The 21,989-nt window shown below is 41.8% G+C and overlaps 1 protein-coding gene across 1 annotated transcript in view; it reads left to right on the forward strand.

Moving 5' to 3' along the window:
- Positions 1 to 21,989, forward strand: part of LHFPL6 (LHFPL tetraspan subfamily member 6) — a 351,003-nt gene that overhangs the window by 4,960 nt on the left and 324,054 nt on the right. The window contains exon 2 of the mRNA XM_086935061.1: positions 1,129 to 1,739. Coding sequence (XP_086791187.1) covers positions 1,340 to 1,739 — 400 coding nt within the window. The 5' untranslated portion in view covers positions 1,129 to 1,339. The remainder of the gene's footprint in view (positions 1 to 1,128; positions 1,740 to 21,989) is intronic.

Genomic DNA, 21,989 nt, shown 5'->3' on the forward strand with positions numbered 1-21,989 from the left:
CAGAGGTATCCCTTGACCTTGCAAGTTGCTGTGAAGGAAGGAAACAGAAGTTGCCAGTGCCCAACTCCTTCCGTCAGACAGAGCGATGAATATGAAAATACATTATAGATTCTGAGTCAGTGGTGCGTGTGGCCCCTGCTCCCATAAGAAAAGCCACTTTCGCCAACTCTGAATCGCTGACAGTGTGGGAGGAAGAATACAACCTCACTAATCATGCTGGAGAGGGCACTTGGGGAGGGGAGAGCTGGAGAGGAATGGGAACTGTTCGCACACTGCTGTTTTTAATCCACTTGCAGGCTACTTCTACTAGTGACATGCTGTTCCCGCCGTGATGCAGCTGCTAACCTCTTTAAGGAATTAAACACATATGCAATTGTAAAATCCTCTGAAGAAAGACTTCAAGCTAACTCTTTGCACGCCTGCCCGTTATTTTCTGACTGAAAATAGATCGCCTGTACAACATTCAGGCGGTGGGAGCAGGGTCACATGAGGTGTGTGAGGAGAGTTTAGACGCCATTTTGGCTCGGGATGAACGGAAGAAGCTGTGGCACCATGTACTGGAGAAACGTTCGCACTCCAAATACGTTTTAGAGCTTCAGAAATAACACTTAATTCATTATAGCTATAAGTTATATGTAAAAACGAACATTTTTTGAATCTTTTATGTGAAAAAGCGTTTTTGTCAAATGTTGACCATGAACTTTTCTATTGTTTTATTTCACTCACTATGTCATCTTTTCTTATAGCTTTATTCATTCGGTACCTGTGGTTTGAAATGACTTACAGGGATTGTTAGCATGATTCGAACATTCAGTATAAACTGTAGCTAGTCACTATGGCATGTCCACATAACACATCACGCCTAAAGTCAGGGAAATTAAAGATAATAAATCATTTAATGGAAATAATGATCAGATTTAACATTAACGCCATTTGTGCACTTTGATGTGTTTGATTCATTGTAATTTTTAAAAACATTTTAATCAACATTTTTCTTTGTTGGTTTGCAGTACAAGAGTCAATTCAGTATTTTCAATTATGTTAATGACATCAAAATATATTTCCTGGAGTTTTTTCTATGTATTCTTCTAGAAGGTTAAGAATTGTCTTTCTTCTCTGAATCCTCAGGGACAGACCTCGATGCTAGAAGAACAGCTATGGATATTAGAATTCAAGAACCCAGCAGATAGCAGTGTCTGCAGGACTGAACAGGATTTGTGATTTCTCCGTGGATTATCTCTGCTGCGTGGATTGGCTTTCTTCAGTGATCACCTCTCCTGTTAGGATTTGCCCTCCTTGCCCAGAAACCTCTTTGGGAATAAGAGTTTTTTGCGGTTTGATGCAGAGTTTGAAGATGGCTTCCAGCCTTACGTGCACTGGGGTCATCTGGGCACTCATTTCCTTCCTCTGCGCTGGTGCCTCCTGTGTGGGTTTCTTCATGCCCTATTGGCTGCTGGGCTCACAGCTGGAGAAGCCTGTGTCCTTTGGCACCTTCCGGAGGTGTTCATATCCAGTGCGGGATGAGAGCCGCCAGGCCACCGTAATGGTGGAGCAGTGTGGCCGGTACGCGTCCTTTGGAGCTATCCCGAGTGCTGAGTGGCGGATCTGCACTGTGGTAACAGGGCTGGGCTGTGGCCTCCTTCTGTTGGTGGCACTCACTGCCATCATGGGCTGCTGCATCTCCGAGCTCATCTCCAGGGCAGTGGGCAGGGCGGCCGGAGGAATACAATTTCTGGGAGGTAAGATACTCATTGAAGTCAACTCATAATTTCTCTGTAACACGAAACATTTATTTCCAGCCTTTAGAAGTCCTTATGAGAAAATATTTCTCAGATATCTTAATTTTCTCTGAATCCATATGAATACCCAAAGTTATGATGTCACCGTAGGTGGCAAATTTGAAGGCCTAGTAACACACTGGTGTGAACCTAAACCAGTTGAAAAAGTCATTACAGAGCACATTGTCCCTCATTTAGAAATTGTCGAAAGTAGAAATAATTGTGGTAAATGTGCTATAAGTAGATTTCTACCCATTGAATACGATTGTTCCTTGAAATGAATATGATATTGCCAGATGAAGAAATCTGTGTATAGTAGTTTCATGCTTGTTACAAGCGGCAAGAAGCTGATGGTAGCTCTGCATCCTTAAATGCAGAAAAACATGGTAAAAAGCATTCCTGCACATGACTCCCCATTTAAAGCTACGCTTGCAGTAATAGTATTACTGGTCACAGTAATGCAATTACCACAATCGTGGTACTAATGCAAATAAGCAGAGTTTCTCTAAATGGGCGTCATTGTATTTTGTCTGATTTAAAAATGTGTCTTATTGTTTTGCAAAAGAGCTAGGGAACCTCAGAATTAGGGAACTTTCTGGTACCTCAAGGTGATGGATGCGCGCACACGGTTGTTCTCTTCCGCCTAGACACCTCCGGGTATTAGCATACGTTATAAATCTAAATTTCATTTAATTTCATTTATCAATTCAGGGTCTTTGTCTGTGTGGATTTCTTGGCTTAGTGGACTCTGTTGTCTATAACTATCATTCTTATGATGGTAGCTGCGGGTCCAGATTTGGAGCATGATAATTGTGATGTTGAATTAGTTGTAACTTGAGTATTTTTGGAAGCAGATACTGTGGTGGACGATGCGTGTTTCCAGCACGTTTTCAGACCAGTTCAATTGTTTTCCACTTCTTAATCTTCAGGAGACTGTAGCGAAAGTGCCATTTTTTAATAGAAAAGAACTCCAGCCAGAGGCTCAATTATAGAATGCTTGGACAACCTTTACCTGAGTTGATTTGTCTGGAATTTGGTTGCCTTTATGTAAAGAAAACAAAGGTGGGAAAAGTAAAGAAAACCTTGCTTATGTGGACGTTTTGGGGGGTATTCAATGTGATTTTTGTGTGTGCTCTCTGCCTTGCTGGTTGGCATATGTGTCCAATATTTCTGAATGTTCTTGGTATAACCACAACGTTCTTATTGTATCAATTAAGTGTAACCAGAGAGTTATTATTGTATCAGTTAAGAGTTTTCTTTTAATCTGTTAAAATACTGTTTTATTATCCTTGGGGTTTTATGTCTGAATGGAGATGAATGTTAAAGTCCTATGTAGCTTGTTATTTAAGCACATCTCTGATATCAGTTATTAAATTTTGATTATTCTGTTTCTATTTTATGTTGCACACACCTGCATTGGGCAGACTTGCCCTATGTAGTTACCTTCTAGTGGAGAATTCTAGCAAAATATGAATAATACTATTATTTCAGATACAAGTAGACCTCAGTATGGTGTAACAATTGATTTATTTTCCTGCACTATTTAGGGTAGGCCACAATTATTGTTTTATGTACACACTATAAGTTACACTGTACTACGGTGCAAGAGTTTAGCGAGAACAATATTGCAGGCTAAAAGTGTCTGTGGAGGATATAGCAGTTTCAGAACAAATGGAGGTGTTCCTAGGAACAGAGTGCATTAGTAAAGCAAGAACTATTTGACATGTGATGTGTGCATTTGGGAAGGAAGAGGTGTAAGAAAAGTCTATTTTTAAGGTGCTATAAACCTGGCGGTATCAATGGATCAGCGCGTTTGATCTGGGCAACAACTGCTAGATGACACGTGACCTAAAATCTGATCAAACAAGCCTCTTTTCTTAACTCAAGGGGAAGACCATTCCACAGTTTAACTCCAGTGACATGTAATAGTTTAATCCATACTGTTTACCATTTAAAATTAAATGGACAAGCCACTCCTCAGTTTGACATCCTAATAAGTGACCAGGTATATAGAGTTTAACCTAAGCCAATTTCGTCTGTTGCCTAGTTGTATAAATCACTAATAGAGTACAAAATCCCTTGTGGGTTGCAATAGCTAGGCAAATGTCCATGTGAATGTTCGGGCTGAAATGCTGCTGATGGCTCAATAACGTGAACAACCGAGCAGCATAGTTTTATATTTTGTACTATCGTTTGAGTACCTTATGAGATGCTTCAATATGGATTGAGCAGTAATAATCAAGCCTCGATCCATTGATTGAACACGCTGTAGTGGCCTTGTTGTCTGCAGCTAAAAGCGGTCTTAGCCTAGAAAGGAGATGAAAGCAATACCCACAGATCATTGGTCGCAACTTATTCTTTTCTTTCGCAGAAAGAAGTCTATCACATATGATCCTCAACGTCTTCTTCTCACGTTGGTATGGCCACCGTCCACATCTTACGTGAGTTACCTTAGCCTTAGAGCCTATTAACAACTCCTCTGTCTACTGGTATTACAAGCACGACTACACACCTGCAACCTTATGTTGATGTTATTCACAACATTAGCCAGATGTGAGGAGTCCACCACACAATCATCATATAAAGGGAGCAACACCTATGTGTCATCTGTATATCTGTATATATATATACACACTGTATATCAACTTTGATGAGCTGGAGCACATTGGAGGATTCTTGAGGTACTCTACAGCATGATGCAACAACTGACTTACCTAGTCCATTCCTCACAGCCTGAAAGGTTCTATTCATTAGAAAGTTATAAGCCCACTTGTGAGAGGCGGCGTATATCCCTGCAAGCTTCTAAGGTCAATTTAAAAGGGTACCATGGTAGCCATTGTATTAAGCCACCAGGATCTTGTTGCTCAACCATCCACAGATAACATTAGCTTAGGTGTGCGCATTAGTAAAAGAAAAGATTTACAACAGGTAGTTGATGTAATATTTCTGGTAAAATGTTCGAAAAGTATGGTGGATGTGCTGGCTAGATATGATTGAAACTATCACTGTTGTTACGGTACCCGGGAATCATTAACCTTACCACAGATCTTTCAGGATTCCACGTAGAAACTGAGAGGCTCATAAAATATTATTTTGGAAAACTGGGGTGGAAAGATCAAGCTGTGATCAGTGGCGTAACACTGGCCCCCGCAGCCTCTGCAGTGCAGGGTGGGGGGGCCTGAGCTGCAGGTGCCCCTCAGCACAGTACTCTGGTTCGAGAGCTAGTGATTATATCCTGAGCGGGGGCACCCCCATGTACCTTGTAGGGGTAGGGGGGTCTCTAGTTTCGTTACACCACTGGCTGTGATACTAGGACCAGATCTAGTTACACGTTGTATTGGTCCTGTTTCGCTTAGTGAAAGAGGGTCTTCACAGTTCCAGCCTGCTGGAAATCGTGGATGGTTCTTGCGTCTAAAAAATAGTTTTATAGTTTTAAACGCTGCACAGCAGACTTGGGTCCGATTGTGTGCAGGTCGCCCAGACAAGCTCTTTACTGCATCCTTCCATGCCTCTGCTCGTCTACATCATTAGTACAAGCATTTGTATTTTTTGATGTAAAAACAGATCAATACCTACTTGGGCATTTATAATGCCATTCCGCCTATGATCAAAGAGTACCAGTGTTACTAGCATGCATATCTTTTTTGGTCCCTAAATCAGCCCACTTCTAATTTTGTTTTGTAAAAGAGAAGTCAGCCAAAGTGAATATGGAATGTTGAAACAAAAAGGGTCTGGTGTAGGCTGCTATTGAATGAGTTTTAAAAAACTTTGGACAACATTTGCTAAATTCAACATTAGTGCTCGAATTTGCATGCACCACTGCTTTGAAAAGGCCAGAGGAATGTCTCCTTTGGCAGAGAGAGATGACATGGACATGCTTTTGAAACTCTAGATCCTCTGGTGGGTTAATAGAAAAAAGTTTGCTACTGAAGAAGGTCTTCTGCAGAGCCGGTCTGTGAACCAAAAGGAGTCCTGGCAGAAAATGTCAAACCAGCCTGCACCTAGTTGTCTTTGTTTGTTTGTTTGTTTGTTTCTTTCTTTCTTTCTTTTCTATCACCTTCCTCTCTCTCTTTTTCTCTCTCCATCTCTCTCTCTTTCCATGTGCCACCACTGTGTCCGCTTCCCCAGGGAGAAGGAGAGTCCCTCCCTATACCTTAAAAAATGGCTTCCAATTCCCCCCCACGCTATGCCTGATGGGTTAAGTGGGCAAACCGACCGTGGTCTGCTGCATGCTAATAGTCTAGAGACACTCCTATGTCTTAAGTACAGTCACTTTATAATCACGGTCCCTCGCCATTGATATGATGCAGGATTGCATGAAGGTTTGGGAAGATAATGGGACAACAATCTCTTTGCTGAAAGAAAATTTGAAAAGTCCTTGAAACAGGTGGAATGAGTCCAGAGGTCCTTGTGAAAGACTTTGCATTCTCCGACAATCGCACAGTAAAACGTGTGTACAGGTGTGTGGAAAACTAAGCATTGGTATTCAATCAGAAGAGATGCCGCTCAGCTGGAGTGTAGAGAAAACACGACTTGATCTAGTAACCAAATATAGGTCCATCAGACTTGTCCTTCAGAAGTTTTTCACGGAAATCTCATTGGTAAATAACCAGCTGTGCAAACAACAATGACCAAGCGTACAACAATCCTGAAAACAAACATGGAGGCAAGACAGCTGTGGTAGATTTGTAGCTCTTCATTTTTAAAAGAACTCGGTAATTTTGTACTGCATAATGGAACTAGAGTAGCAGGTTATTGTCTTGTATTCTAGGCTAGAACATTTTAATAACCATATTTCTGCCCTTGATTAATAAACAACCAATTCTCATTTAAACACAAAAAGAATCTCAAAAATAGGTTTGCCCGCTGCAAGAATGGGTATATCTGTATAGCATTAGTTCTTGTTGTACAAAACACTACCTGTTTTTGGAACATATTATTTTTCACAGAGTTTGTTTTCCTAAGAACTTAGAACCACACTAAACCCCTATAAGAACCCCAAATTCCCTCCGCCTGAAAAGAGTAGAGAGGAAGAAATTAGTTCTCAACTTTTGAGATGGGATGAGCGAGCTTCTGACTTGTTTGAAAACAAAAGTTGAAATGATCAACGTAGAGTCCAAGAAACAACGCTCCCACTTTGCCCGATGGCGTGTTATATCTTCAGGTGTTGTTGTTGAATATGTTTTACCCAATGGAGTATTTTGTGACCCAGTTCTCATGCAGGAGAATATATCCCCCCAGGAGCAGGGACGGCCTTAGGCATGTGCAAGCTGTGCACCTGCACAGGGCCACCAAACCCCAGGGGCCACCACGCCATAATATATCCTTAATATAATAATCCTCTGAGGATGGATACATATTTGCGTGGGGCCCCTGGCAGGGATTTGGCAGCCTCTGGCTCTGTTCCACTTCCAAACACCCTGACCCCCCCCTCTTCACTGGCCTCCGCGCTCCACCCCGCCCATACGCCCTCTTCCGGGGCCCCCTACCTACGCTCCCTGCCCAGGGCCACCATGAACCTAGAGCCGCCCCTGCCAGGAGCATCACTAAAATGAACAAATTAGGTTGGTGGGAAGCGTGTGTGGACGATTTCTTGAAAACAGTTCAAGGATGTGGCATAAACAGCTTGAGCGGTTGTCCTCGAAGCTAAGGAACCGGGTTCGAATCTTGGCAGGGACGCTAAACATCCTGTGGTTCTGGGTTAATTACTTAATCACCGTGTGCTGAATATATCCATCTGTAACGCAACTGGTGCTCATGTAAAGTGCTCTGATGCCTTCGGTCGAGTATTTGTGCTATACAAAAACTCCCCCCAAAAAAGGGCTAGAGGTTCCAATACTTAAACAAGAATTAGGGCCTGAAGCAGACAACCATAGCTCTCACTGCGTCTCATTGTAAAGCTGAGGCAAGGTGACTTATCAAATAAGGCCACTTGATAGTAATGACTACAAGGCTTAAGAAGATAAGAAGCAAAGCTGAAAGCAAATACTAGAATCTGAGAGGAGAGGAAACTAATGCATACAAAGGACAGGGTGAACTGGGACTTATGAGCAACATTGTTCCATGATTTCCCTCCCACCTAAGAATAATGGATTGAATCAATCTTTGTGCAGGATTTTGCACCCTTGGTGTTGGGATGGGGAACTTGCGTATGTGTAGTTTTGTTTAATGTAGTATTTATTTTGGGTCTCAATCCATCAGGATGCCAAGTGACTGGCTTGTAAAACCTCCAGGGTCTACCGTCTCGGTCTGCAACAAAGCACAGAAGCATAGTGACAGAAACAGCAATGACTTGAGATATTCCGTCAGGTGCCACATATATAAAAACACCTTACCTATGCGATGGAACGCCGTAAAGATGTGAGCGTGCCCTCTACGCGCCTGACGTACCAATGGAAGTTTGCTTGGTTGGTCCAATAAAGACGCTCCTCGATTTATAGTGGGTGGTCGAAGACCTGGTCTTTGGTGCTTTGACTAAGATACAGAACTAGAGTTTAAGACATCCGCCCCGAGCGACAGGTGGTTCCAGAGGATTAGTGGTCTCCACTGTGATGTAGGTCAGAAAAAATAGACTTCTCCTGATGTTAAACACCAGTGAGATATGATGGTCAGTTGTCTTGTGATATCACCAGAACCCAGAGGATGGACAGTGCAGGCCTTGTCAAAGGGAACCTGAGATCATGGCTCGTGCATGTAGCGTGTCTATTTCAGGCTGCTGCCCTCTGCTGCTGATGCACGGGCACTCTGTCCCCGTCGCTCACCACACAGATCAATGAGCGCAGTGTCTCTTGGGAGGGAGAGTAATTAGTGATGTATAGGACGGTAAAGGGTAAAGGTCAAGGGAACGCACGCAGAGGTTGAAGGCCAGGCCAGCAGTGAAAGAACACGGGGCAGGGGAGGGATGTTTTTAGCAGGGAGCAGTTGTAAGGTGCAGGTAAATACGCCATCGTGTAGCCCTTAAAGGCTAAGAAGCCTTGAAGTCCTGCACAGAGAAGAGGGGCATGCTCTTTGGTGCGCTGCTTTCACAGTGTGATGGAGTTGTATAGTTGTGCGCCAAAGTGCACGTTTGGTTCAGTGGAAGGTTCTCAAGGATTGGTCAGTCTTCCCATCTTTATAGCACATGAACCTTGTGGATGGCTTTGGAATTCAAAGCAATGCAGTCACATATTTGCCTTCAGTCTGGGAAATGTTTACCCTCACCGTGTGCACAACACTAAAGACTAGCGAGGGGGTGAAAAATGTTCTAGTCAAGTGGGATGTCAATAATGCAGGGTCCATCACTATTTTTGGCCCATGCCATAATCTCGTTAGTCACTGCAATACATTGAGCAGGGGATTAAGAGTCATGAGAACTTGTGTTTTTTTTCGTAGTCTCTTGATCCCTGGGATAGAAGGCTGGGCACGCTCTCTCGGGGGCATTCAGAAATAAGATTTTTTACCGCTCTGCAAAGTATTTTAGGAGGGGTAGCCATTGTTTAACTTGTAGATTCAGATCTGTAAAAATTAACCACAGCACACTTGCATCATGGGCAATGAAATACCAAACTGAAATGCATTTAGAATGAATAGCAAAGGTGCCTGCTAACACTGTGTAATGTATCTGCACTGCCGTTAATGGCTAACAGCCCACCCTATCCAAAATATAAACTGAATAGTGCTTAATCACAGTCACTCACCCATAGAAGACACTGCAGAGATCTTCCATGGCGAAACTCAATTTACGTTCGCACAACACCAACCACTTCTATACTAAAGGTTGAAGAAACTCTCGAAGAAACAAACACCAGGAAACAACAGACACAATCGATGAATGATACTGTCAGACCTCACAAAGGGCGTCCAGATTGAGAAAGTGCCATAGTGGAAGTTAGGCTGATATAAAAGCCAGGAATATAACCCAGTAAAACATCATCTAAACAGAGCACGCATATGTCTTATCGACTTGTTTTGGTCATCAAATAATCCTGCTTTGTCGAGGCTACATCTCTTGCATGATTTCATGCACCATCACCAGCGTAACTCTGACACTGTATTTGTGGTCCAACAGGTGCAAGCTCACCTGTCTCTAAGAACAATACAGTTATAAAAGGGCAAATATCATCATTCAATGGATGTCCCTTTAAGCAACTGAGAGATAGTTATGCTGTGAACATAGCATTCGGAATTGGATCCCTTTGGTATCCTGTACTTGGTGTTAGAAATATTTACTGGTAGACCACAGGGTTCCTTGCACATGTATATTGGGGGTCACCATTAACACCTTGAGGAACACAATATGGTAGAACTGAAAAAATGTGTCCCAAGCATGCAACTATATTGGAGCCACACCCTGCACACCTTGCATTGCAATAGTGTGTAATCTCAGCCATGCTCAACCGTCTTGGAACATATCCAGCGACTCTTTGCATGCCTTTTGTAATGGTCAATGTTACACACACCTTCAGCCATTCCATATTATGTTCTGCTTATGATCAGCCATGATATGCAGTAATTAGCCACACTTTGCATATCATGCACCTCGCCTTGCCCTCACCAATGCTCTGCAGACCCGCCGTTGTGTGTAAACACCCTCGGGCATTATCTGCACAACTTTTGCTGCATCATGTACACTGTTCCTGCTCGGTGTATCTCCAGGTGCTCTCAGGCAGAATGGTCCACACTCTGCCCATCCTTTGCCGCACTCTTCCCGTACTCCGCTGGGCTGTGCACACTTGACCCACACCCTGCACAGAATCAATTGCCCTCCACTTATATGCTCTGCACTTCTTCAAATGTATACTTTCCCACACTACACCGGTCTAATGTGTTTCTGGTGAGAAGGAAGGAACTTTTCTGTATAGGGGAGATGCCATCACAAGGAGGGAAACATGTCAGAGGAAGATAGAGCGGTAACACACAGTGGAGGAAAATAGATCTGGCTAGACTCGAGCTGTGTAGTGTGGCCACAAGGAAGACAGAGGTATAACTACTACCTTGTTGTTTACTGTAGCTGTCTGTAAACTTCTGGATGCTATGACCTGCTTCACACTTTGCACTTCTCCCCACGCACAATCTAATGGTCAAGGAAGAATTACAAGAATGGTTGAGAACTACATAACCACAGACTGTTCTAACCTGATCGGCACCTTATAGTTTCCTCTACCTTACTCCTGTTAGCTATGGCAAATGGAAGATGCAAGGAGCCTGCTGTGCTACATGCAGAGGCAAGCAGGGAGCATGGCGTTTATAGAGGGTGCCTAGGTCATAAGGAATTATGAATATTGTTCACATACCTGTACATTTTGTTTATGCTTTTATGGTCTGGTTTGTTTCACTAATTTTGCAGCCTCTGGGCTTTTGTATGTGAGACACGGGAAACAACACTTACAACGCAACTTTTACAACGCACTACCTTTAGAACGAAACTTTTACACCGCAACATCCATTACAACGCATGCCACTACAATGCAACCATTACAACGCATGTCACTACAACGCATACCACTACAACGCATACCTTTACAACGCAGTCATTACAACACATATCATTACAACGCATACCTACACTATCCAACACTTACCCTACTGTTGCACCCCCTGGAGTTAGAATAGTAATTTTTACCCCTACACTATCCAATACTTACCATATATGCAATGTAATGGTATGCCTTGTAATGGTATGTGTTGTAAATGTAGTATGCGTTGTAGTGGAATGCGTTGTAAAGGTAGTTTTAAAGATTTCGTTGTAATGGCATGCGTTGTAATGGAATGCATTGTAATGGATGTTGCGGTGTAAAAAATGCGTTGTAAAGGCATGCGTTGTAAAAGTATGCGTTGTAACGACATACATCCGTGAGACACGAATGTTGCAGGTTTATACTTTGTTTAATGTTTCCAATGGTGGATTTAGCTTCTAAACATTCTTTGTAATAGCTCTGATGCCCAGTGTTTAAGTGGATTAAGATGGATCAGTTGGTTTTCAACTTTGTCAAGAATTGACCCTGGCACAATTGTACTGTTCTGTTACCCTATATACATTCTCTGGTCTTCACAACATTTTTAAGTGGCCACTATTCTTTACAGCAGTTTTGCATAAGTACAATTTACATACATATCTAAATATATTTACAACCTTGACAAGTTCACACTACTCAATGTGATGGCCAGTATGGACACATTTCCAAACAGAGATGTTTTTTAATGTGGGAGCGAATCAGTACGAATATAGTGAATGTTCTTTACCTAAATAATAAGATGAAAATAAAAATCAGTCTCAAATAATTGTATATCCTTCAGAGGCACTTGCTTATATACTTTTTTAATTCTTCATCCTCTTACTGTATTTGTCTCTGTGTGTGGGGCTGGGATTCAGGATGTGTCCCACGCTGTCTCTGAATACCACTGAAATCCACATCAGTGTCCCCAGCTCTTATCCTGCAGGGGTTCCATATGTTCTGCTCCGGAGGAGGAAGCTTTTGTGGCGTGTGCCCAGAGCACCACCTGACTGTGACCTTTTACAAGCCAACTACCAGCAGGTGAAAAAGCAAAGTATGCTACCTCCTGGGTTAATGGAGGCGCGCTCAGGAGGAGACGCGAGCAGCTGCGGTGATGCTACCACACATTTAAAAAAATTGTGCCTTTGATGCTTCAGAAATTGGGGCAGGCGCTTGTTCAAAAAAAGTTCAATTTATTCGAAGGAAACAACTTCACAGGTTCTATTTTTAGGGCATAGATGTGCTGAAGTGGGCTGATATATATTTGCCATGCGCTTATTAATGATTGAAGGAGAGATTTTAAGTCGCAGCCAGTGTATAATAAGAATCTTATGTAATATGTACCTCACTGAACATTTGGATTTAAATGTATTGGCCTAAAAGTCGTTTATGTCAGGTAGGAGTAGCCAAGCGTAGTATCTGCTACCCCCTGGTTAATTATCTATACTTCTGGGTCTGTTGTCGCTACCCCTACTGTCAGGGGCAGCGATGACAGCAACAGGCAGTAATCAGGACTCTAAGAGCTCATTTTCCATCATGTACTTTGCACCTCTTTTATTTCCCTAGCCTCTTAGCAACAAACAGGAGAGGTTCAGGGTTTAAAGGCCACAATCTGATCAGGTCAAGATTTGGGTTTGTAAATCCGAATTGGGAGTACAAATTGTGCAAAATTACTGCACCCACAATGGAGTTTTTCGTGCAATACATTTACGGCAATGATGGTTAATCAATGACTTTTTTTTGTCACAACAATGTTCTTTTTGCTGCTCTAAATCAGATAACAATATCCCTAAATACTTAATTAAGGGCTAGAGTATCAGGAACAGTTGAGATTTCAGACCCTTGCTATATGCAGCTTCAGCAGGACTATCACATTTTATTCTAGCTAAATCTAAACAACAATATTCTAGGCTTTCTTCTAACTCAAACACACTAGAGGCCCCAGCTGGGAAGATATACTTTCTGTAGTGAACCAAGATTTATCCAAACTGAAAGCAGCCTAGGCCTGTTTTGAATAGGGACTACTTGAGACCTAAACTGATCATCCCTAGAGTGTATACTCTGAACTCCAAATATGTGTCGGGTTTAACACAATATTTTTGCTTAGCTTCTTCTTCAATCTGTGCTCAATGTTTTCGAATTATAACAAGGACTGTTACAAGTTAGTGTTTTTGTATTCACAACACTTATACAATTATGGCATGTTTTATCATCCACGCGTTAGAAACCAGAAGAGAAGGAAATTTGTCTTATACAATAACACCTGTTATGGTATTCACCTGTTACAACGCATTTTTTACAACGCACTACCACTACAACGCAGGCATTACAACGCATACCATTACAACGCATAGCACTGGGGGGCGCTCTAGGATAAGAGGTAAGTTTAATTTACTATCCAACACCTTCCCTAGGGTCCACGGGGACTGGAGTTAGAATAGTAAATTATACTTACCACTATCCAGCACCCCAAAGCGCTATGCGTTGTAGTGGTATGCGTTGTGAATACCGCGTTGTAATGGTATGCGGAGTAAAAGTATGCGTTGTAACGTCATACATCCCCTGTTATTATTAAATGTTTGTTTACCTTAGTTTCATCCCTTCTTCAGGAAAGTCATGTTGCTCCAGGCAAGTCATGTTGCTCCAGGCTAGCTGTTGTCAATCTAAGCCCACGGTACATAGTTCACCCCTATGTCCATACTTCAGTTTCTTTAACAAGAGTTGATTGGACTCAGGAAGTCCTAGTTTGTGGCAACATTCCTGGAACAAGGCTCTATGTAGCCTATGTAGGGTTGTCTCTCCATTGAACGGATAATCTTTGATCTCTCCTCACAGAGCACGAGGTTAGGGAGTACATGCTTTAGCCAACTGAGACTTACTTTCGAGTTGGGAGTTGCCAACCAACATGTTTATCATATACGGTGTTTATTTTTGGTTAAGTCAGGTTCGTGCTGTGTAACTCAAAGTGTGCGGGAGTAGAAGGAGTCGAGTTGTGTGCCTTACATTTAATTAATTCTATCTGCAGGTTATTCCCTGAAAGCTTTCAGTCTGGGGCATCACCAGAATGTGTGTTCTTTGGGTCTGTTGCCCCCACTGTCTTTCCAGCATCAGTCACTCCTGACCAATTTGTACCTGATCTTTTACTGGAATTTTCTCCTCAAGGCGGATAGAGTGGTCTCATGAAGGATAAAAAAACAATGATTTGTCCTCATTGGGGAAGTACAAGTTCAATGTCATAACAGTAGTAGAGCAGTTTTCTAGTTATAATCTCCTTTCTGGGCATTGCTGATTAGCCTCACTAGACCTGCAGATACTTTATGCCTGTTTTGCTACTCCTGTGGCTTGATAGAACTTGATGAATCTGTGTGGACATCTTTATTTAAATCTGCATATTCTTTTACTGCACTATACTTCATGAAAGTGGGCTTCTTACTTTATCACCCTTTCCTTCTGTCTGGGTCATCGGTCTGCCACACCTTCATTTCCAGGGTCAATGCTGCCGCTGAGGGGTGCTATGAGGCTTATTTTTTATTGCTAGCTTCTCTTTTACTTCTGCAGTTTGTTTGGTGTGTCCTCCATGATATCATACAGTGATGGCCTATTTTTTTATTGTTCTATAGAATCTGTCTGTAATCTATTCAGAAGGAATGTGACATATAAAAGATGTGCACTTGCTCTTCAGTTGTGCATGCCATCAGGTGCCCTTCAATAGGTGCTTTAATCCCTTGGTGACATTTTGGTACCAGGTTGATTTTGATTTGATCAACACCAGGGGGAATGTGTCTAAGGTTCTGCCCCTGACTATTATCTCGTAGAGACAGGATATTGGCTTAACTCAGTTGCACATTGTACCGCTCTTGTAATGAACATTTTGGGAGTGACAGCTAAGAGAATTTTGTCTTCATAAATTGGTCATTTGTTTCAGGGTGCATTGACTGTGAATGGTTTCTCCTGATAGATTCTGGTAGGGACAAACAGGCAATGTGACAAAGGCAGAACTAAATTGCATACCTCTCCTGACTAGGTAGAAGCCTTTTTGTTTGTCGGTTTAACATACTGTTGAGACAGCCTATCATCCTGGCTAGAAACGTCATGCTTCTTATCACTAAAATAATATACGGCCTTCACACCCAATCAAAGATCTTCTCTGCATCGAAAGCCAGCACCAAAAAAAACGAATACTGAGGGTGGCGGGGCCTGCACTGTCAAGACTTGTCTTGCATTGTCCCAGCCCATTTTACCACCAGTGAACCCTATATGGTTCGTTTGTATTACTTAAGATACTATGGCTCCATTTCTGTTACCAACCAACTTAGTACTTTATACCTTGTAATCAGGGCCACTGGAATTATGCGGCAGGGGAGCACAAAATTATGCGACAGGGTTGACTAAATTATGCAGCAAGGAAAGAAAAGTATGCAGCATAATGCTGCACATTTTTTGATCCTTCATTATTTTGTCATTTTTACGCATTGTAATACTGCCTGGGCAAAGTTTAACAACCAAAAACAGAAAAAAGCAACCAAAAGATTTTACAAGATAACCTTTGCGAAGGGCCTTCCACTGTGCGTGAACCCACCTAGCCACGATTGTAGTAACGTTTGATTTGTTTGAGTTAGAAACAAAAAATATATATTTTTAAATCTGCAGATTATGCAGCAGATGATGGATTATCTGGAAAATGTGGCAAATCCACAATTATGCAAAAAAAGGCCACGGCTGTGGAATCACATATTTCCAGTGGCCCAACTTGTAAGCAAACACTGAACACGGAAATCGACCTGTAGGAGGAGCATCGCTTTGCAATTACTATAATCACTGCGCTCAACCACATCATTAGTAGCTTGTCTTAAAATATCCTGATCACGTCAAGTGCCCTGATGAAAAAAGGTCTAGCAAGGGATCCAGGTTTTTCAAGGACATCTGGTGCGAAGCCATCTTGCCCCAGTATATTTCTCATATTTTCTTAAGGATCTTTGGTTTTGCCTTGTTGCTAGTTCAGAATCATCATAATGTGTTTAATAGCGGAGCCCAAAGACTTATTTAGTACCTATGGGGTCATTAAATAGGGTACCTAAGATTGTTTTTTCAATATTGACAATGGATGAGAATTCCTGTCTTATAGAGCTAAAAGGCCAAGAGTCTTCTAGCTTCATCCCATGATTCATTGTATACCCTTTTAATGTCCATACCCTCCAAGATGTTGTTTTTGCTTGTAATGCTAGCATTTGGTTTCTCATTTGGTAATGATGTGGCCAATTAGGGTGAACATTCTCAAGCTCACTATACTCTTATCCGAAATTCCCTATCTCATTTTGTGTTTCACTAACATGGCTTGCATATTGTCAACATTCGTAGCAAAACATTTTTATCGTGGATACATTCTCTGTGTTAGGATACTCTTCAGCTCTCAGTAATTTTGGTAGTTGTCTCATTGTGCTTTCCTTCTTATTTGGTAGTTAACTTTTTGTTAGTTGCCAATCACCAGATGCAGATGCCACAATGTGGAATCAATAGCTGTGTGGTTTCCCTAGGTAATGCTTGCTGCAGCATCCGCTGGCCACTTGTTGACTATTGTGGCACACTAACTACCTGCATGTGTGAAAACTCTCTTTACCTGTGTAATACTCCTTACAGGTGTATTAGTCCCTTCCCGATGACTGTGTGTGTTCTGTTCTTTCTGGTCCTGAAAGTTGGGTCACTGCCTCTACTGCACTGTGCTCCTCTTAGGATTTATTGTATTTATGCATGGGGTTCTAAGAGACACTAAGGCTTTTGATCCATAGCTTCTTTGTTCTCACATCGGCCAATCATTTCTATCCTTATACTCCCTAAAGCTCCTGGGTTGTTGGCTGGGTGTCACAGTAGATTGTCTGATCCTTCCATGGATTAGGCTGGGATTTCAGTATTTTCATTTTTACCCCAAGCCCTCACTGTCAAAGGAAGTCAATCCTGGTCACTGGCCCAACAGATTATCAATGTTGGCCATGCCGCCATCATCTTCCAGGCCTGTCAGGTGTGCTCTGGAAGCAAGTGTTTCACTTTTTCCTCTCTGGTTTAAACCAGGGTTCTTCTGGTAGGCCGGATCCATGCAAGATTTTTAGCACATCCCCATTTAGGTTAATGTAGTTATTTTACAAATCTGGCATGGATCTGGGTCTCCAGGATTGACTTTGGAGAACCCTGATCTAAACTGTTGTAATCTGATTTTCTGATGTCTGTTTGGTGTTTTCTAAATCAGCAGCAGATGAGTATCAGGTATTGGCTCATCGTGTTCACTTTCATTCTGACTGACATGTAGATTGTCTTGAGATATCTAGGTGCTAGATTCTCTGGCAAACATATTGGACTGAGGCTTGTCGTCCAACCACAGTAATCAATGTGATAGAAAATCAAAGTTAGCATTAAATTTGCCCATTTAAAGAAAACAATGTCCAGCTGCAGCCGACTGCAGCGAGAACCCAGGGACGATATGATGCAAAATGAAGATGTCCTGTAAAACAAATTCACCAGATAAAAAGCATTTAATGAAAACTTCTACTGAGGTCATTGATATTCAGGGTGCACATAATCTTACTTATGTTGATCACTCCATTTTCTCCAGATTTGTGCAAAGATGGTAAATGCATGAAGGGCAACAACACCAATTGACTGAGTCAATGATGTAGGAGGTTGTGGTGTCTTAATGTTTTTCTACCACCACTTTTTCTGTCTCCTGTTTGTTGGACAATGTCAATTGTAAACGATGTGTTATGGTGTTTTATTTGTGTGGGTTATGCTGGACTGATCGTTGGAATGGGATGGAAGCAATGTAGAAAGAAGTCGATTGTGGGGGTATATATCTGGAGTCCATCGGTGCATTGGGAAGAGGTAAAATGTATTTGCTCTTTCAGGGATGAATATATTTTTGGGTCCTCCCTGGTGCAAGTGCCATTGCTTCATTGTGTATCCGCTCAACGCATGCCTTTTCACTCTATAGCATCGTGTACACAAGTATAACTTGGCAGCTGGCTCTGCATACTGATATCTGCCTGAACTGTACCTTTACTGTATTATCAAAAGTGAAAACAAAGCTACTACTTGAAGGAAAATAAAAGCAACATATCTCCATTGTTAAAAAACGCAGAGTTGTCATGTCACAAACTGTTCATCCTCCATGCACTACATTTTGCATAAACAAGATCTTTTTTTTAAAACCATCCAGTAAAACTGACTTTGTTTTTATTTAAACTCTATTAATATATATGGAGATATTTACCTATAAATATATATTTTTGTACTATATATATATATATATATATATATATATTACTGAATATATATATATATATATTTTTATATACATATATTTATATATTTATGTATATTACTGAATATATTGTTGTATAGCAGCAAAGGAAATGTGTTCATAATCGTTTCCCCTCAGTTTAATGATGTCAAAAATGTCTGGAAGGCAACCCCAGAAATGACCGTGTGGCATGCAGACGCAGCCTAATTAGAAGACAGACAATACAGCTAGCTGTCTGTCCAAAGGAGATCCAGCAACCCCCCCCCCCCCCACCCCAGCCATCGAAATTCCTTTACTTTTATTCGCTGAAGCAGCCAACAAAATGTTCATTATTAATTCGAGGGGTATTTTTCCTCGAGGAAAATTTGTGTTCCTGTCACCAAAGCAGAAGGAAAATGAAGTAAGCACTTTGGCACAGATGGGAAACTCGCAAGCACATTTTCAAAGTGGTGAGCGAGATTGACATTAGCTGTTTTATGTTGCAGACGCATAATTGGAGGCCTCACACTAAAATTCACTTTATTGGTATGGAAATCGCGCCACTTTGCAAATTTGTATACACCCAATGGAGCAGATAGCAGGTCGCGTATGATCATTTCTGACATTTGAAACAGAGGTGTACACATAACACAAACATAGCTGAATATATTTTGGTATATATGTGTGTGTATATATATGCTTCGCACTGCATTTCTGTCTATCCTGACTACAGGGTGTAACTATGTAGAAGCTATGTATGTCTAGGTCTTCTGCTAAAATGAGGCAGTCTTGGGAAGACTTTATCCATCTCAGTCAGCCCCAGAAAGTATGTTTTCTGATATCTCTGTATCTTGATTATTGCAGGAGGATCTGTCTCTCAGTTACTGTTTTTTCTGTATTTCACTTCTCTATCACCTGGTTTAGGGCTCAACCTACCCTGTTTTCTACTTTTGTGTGAACCTTCTTTTTGTTCTTGAGTAAGCCAGGATCGTATGATTTTACTATAATTATATAAGATGTTTGCTCCTAAGGGCTTTGTTTTATTGTTATAGCTTGCATAGGGACTTGTCTTGGTGATGCGATCTGACATAGCACTGAACCTTCAGGGTAGAAGGGTTGTGAAGGTTCTCTGTTTCCAAAAGTAACGACAAAACAAAACAAGCACTGGCAAAGCCAAACGGTTGCCAGCCAACACCAGACCTATTGGCTGTGTCAAAGCCTTAGTACACTCATCTATGATACCCATTAGATAGGTCACCCCTATATCCATACAACAAAATGAAAAGAAGATGCTTCAATTCCAGTCCTATACCCTAGAAGGATCAGAAACGCTATTGTGGCATCCAGCCCACAGCCCAGAAACCTCTGGGATTAAAAGGATAGAAATGATTAGCCCGAGTGAGAACAAAGAAGCTGTGGACCACAAGCGCAAGTGTCTACCCATAGAACTTTACATAAATACAATAAATCCTACTGACCACTACCTTCCCTCATCATTCACTCACCCAATGTTCACGTTGGTGTGCGAAAGTATTCTGTATGTGAAGACATCTTTGAAATACAGATCAAGGATGAGGGAGAAGGAATATGCCTGGAAATGTTTTCTGAAATCTCTGATTCGTAGACTTCCGCATATTTTTGGGAGGAATGTTTAAGGGTTCCATTCCGAGTTTGAAGTAAAAACCCATTTGGGCGGTAAAATACACTCCAGGTGTCTGCCCCTCCTGTACCAGATATCTCACCAGGTAATTACTCATCAGGAAACAGGATGAAAATGGGGAACCACCATGGGAATTGTGTGAGCTGATACTGATTGATACCTAGAGTAATTCCACATTTCGCAATGAACCACGTATATTCTACTTGGAACTCCTCCACTTTGGAAATTACTGATACCTGTGGTAGTGGAAATATCAGGTGTGAAATTACCAATGCAGAACTACCGCATGTCCTAACAGAACACTTCTGTTCTGTGTTCCTGTTGGAAGTGAAGTAGTGTAATGTTTAAAGTCTCACCACATAGAGTGTGTTGTGTTGGCCTAAGTCTCTGGTGTGTGAAGTGCACAGGTTCATTGCTGAACCTCAAACTTCACACACATCCATTGCTGCATTGGTAAGGCATGATGCTGACCCTTGCCTTGCAGTGTGGCATTTGTGCACTGGTGTCCCCAGATAAAGGCTTCATTGTGTAGATGCCTTTGTGATTAAAGCAATTGCCTTAGTTCCAGACCCAGAGTCTCGGGCTCCGGGATGGGAAAGTACCACTCTTGTCTTTCAGATTGTCACATTTAATACGAATGCCACACATGAACAGCTTCGAGCTAAAAAGACACCGACAATGAGGTATCAAGATGGGTGAACCGATTATCATATAATCGGTATTTCTCCGAATATCGAACTGAAGAACGGATATCTGTCCGAACGCGGAGCCAAAACTCTGCCTTTTCATTAAGTTCCATCACTGTTAAACATACTTTAGAAAAACTATAAGAACCGCACTTCCATATTTTTTTGTAGGCGTTTTTTTTATATCTCCTGGGACCATCTTTAATAATGTTTGTAATTAAATCCGTGGAGTTCGGAAAACAACTCCTCTTTGGCTAAAAAGGTTCAGTTTAAATTTATAAACTGTTTATTTCTGAATTGAATTGCTTTTTTTGAAAAAGATCTGAATCTGCATTTTAAAAAGCCCAGCTTGAACTGTTGGGCAAATATAGAAGTGTTTGGCCAAAAACGAATAGCTGTATTTTGTGGAATTTCATGATAACATGATTTAAGAATCTCAGTTTATTCCAAATGTGTGTATGCCCAGAAGGAGTCATTGCCCACATAGACCCATGAGAGCTCATTGGGAGTGGGAGATGGGGCCACTCTGCCTGTCAGGAATAACAGTCAAGAGCTTGCAATCCACATGGGCAACCCCTCTACTGCTCTTGAGCCAACCCCAGAGGATAAATACATAATGTTGGTATTTGTAAAGCGCAAACTAATCACCCACAGGGGTTTCAAGGCACTGGGTGAGTTTAAGTGAGCTATTGCCCAAAGTCACATGACACTGAGCTTGGCTGTTGCCGGCACCGGGGATCAAACCGTGATCGGTGGATTCATTTGCTCTGGACGCTGCGCCACACCTCTCACACCTGCAGTAACACTAGTGTAATAATCAGATGCATTGCTCCACTCATACTGCGATTGGCTGCATAATATCCACTCAAGTGGTTTGCTCCTCTGCCACTCTTGGCAGAACGTCACGGCTTTCTTGGAGTCTAAGGAAGCACGCAGCGTAAGAGGTGGATCACACACAATGCGGGTTCAACTGTATGGCACTTACACATCTAAAATGGTGGTAATGAAGCAGTCTATTTTCACACATTTCCCTTAACACTAGCTTATGTGCAGCCTCACGCTTGCAGCGATGTGGGCTGCTCTTATCTATAAACGAAAGACATGGAAACACTTCCCATGATTTAT

This window comes from Lissotriton vulgaris, chromosome 8, assembly GCF_964263255.1.
Source record: "Lissotriton vulgaris chromosome 8, aLisVul1.2, whole genome shotgun sequence".
In the NCBI taxonomy this organism is placed as follows: domain Eukaryota; kingdom Metazoa; phylum Chordata; class Amphibia; order Caudata; family Salamandridae; genus Lissotriton; species Lissotriton vulgaris.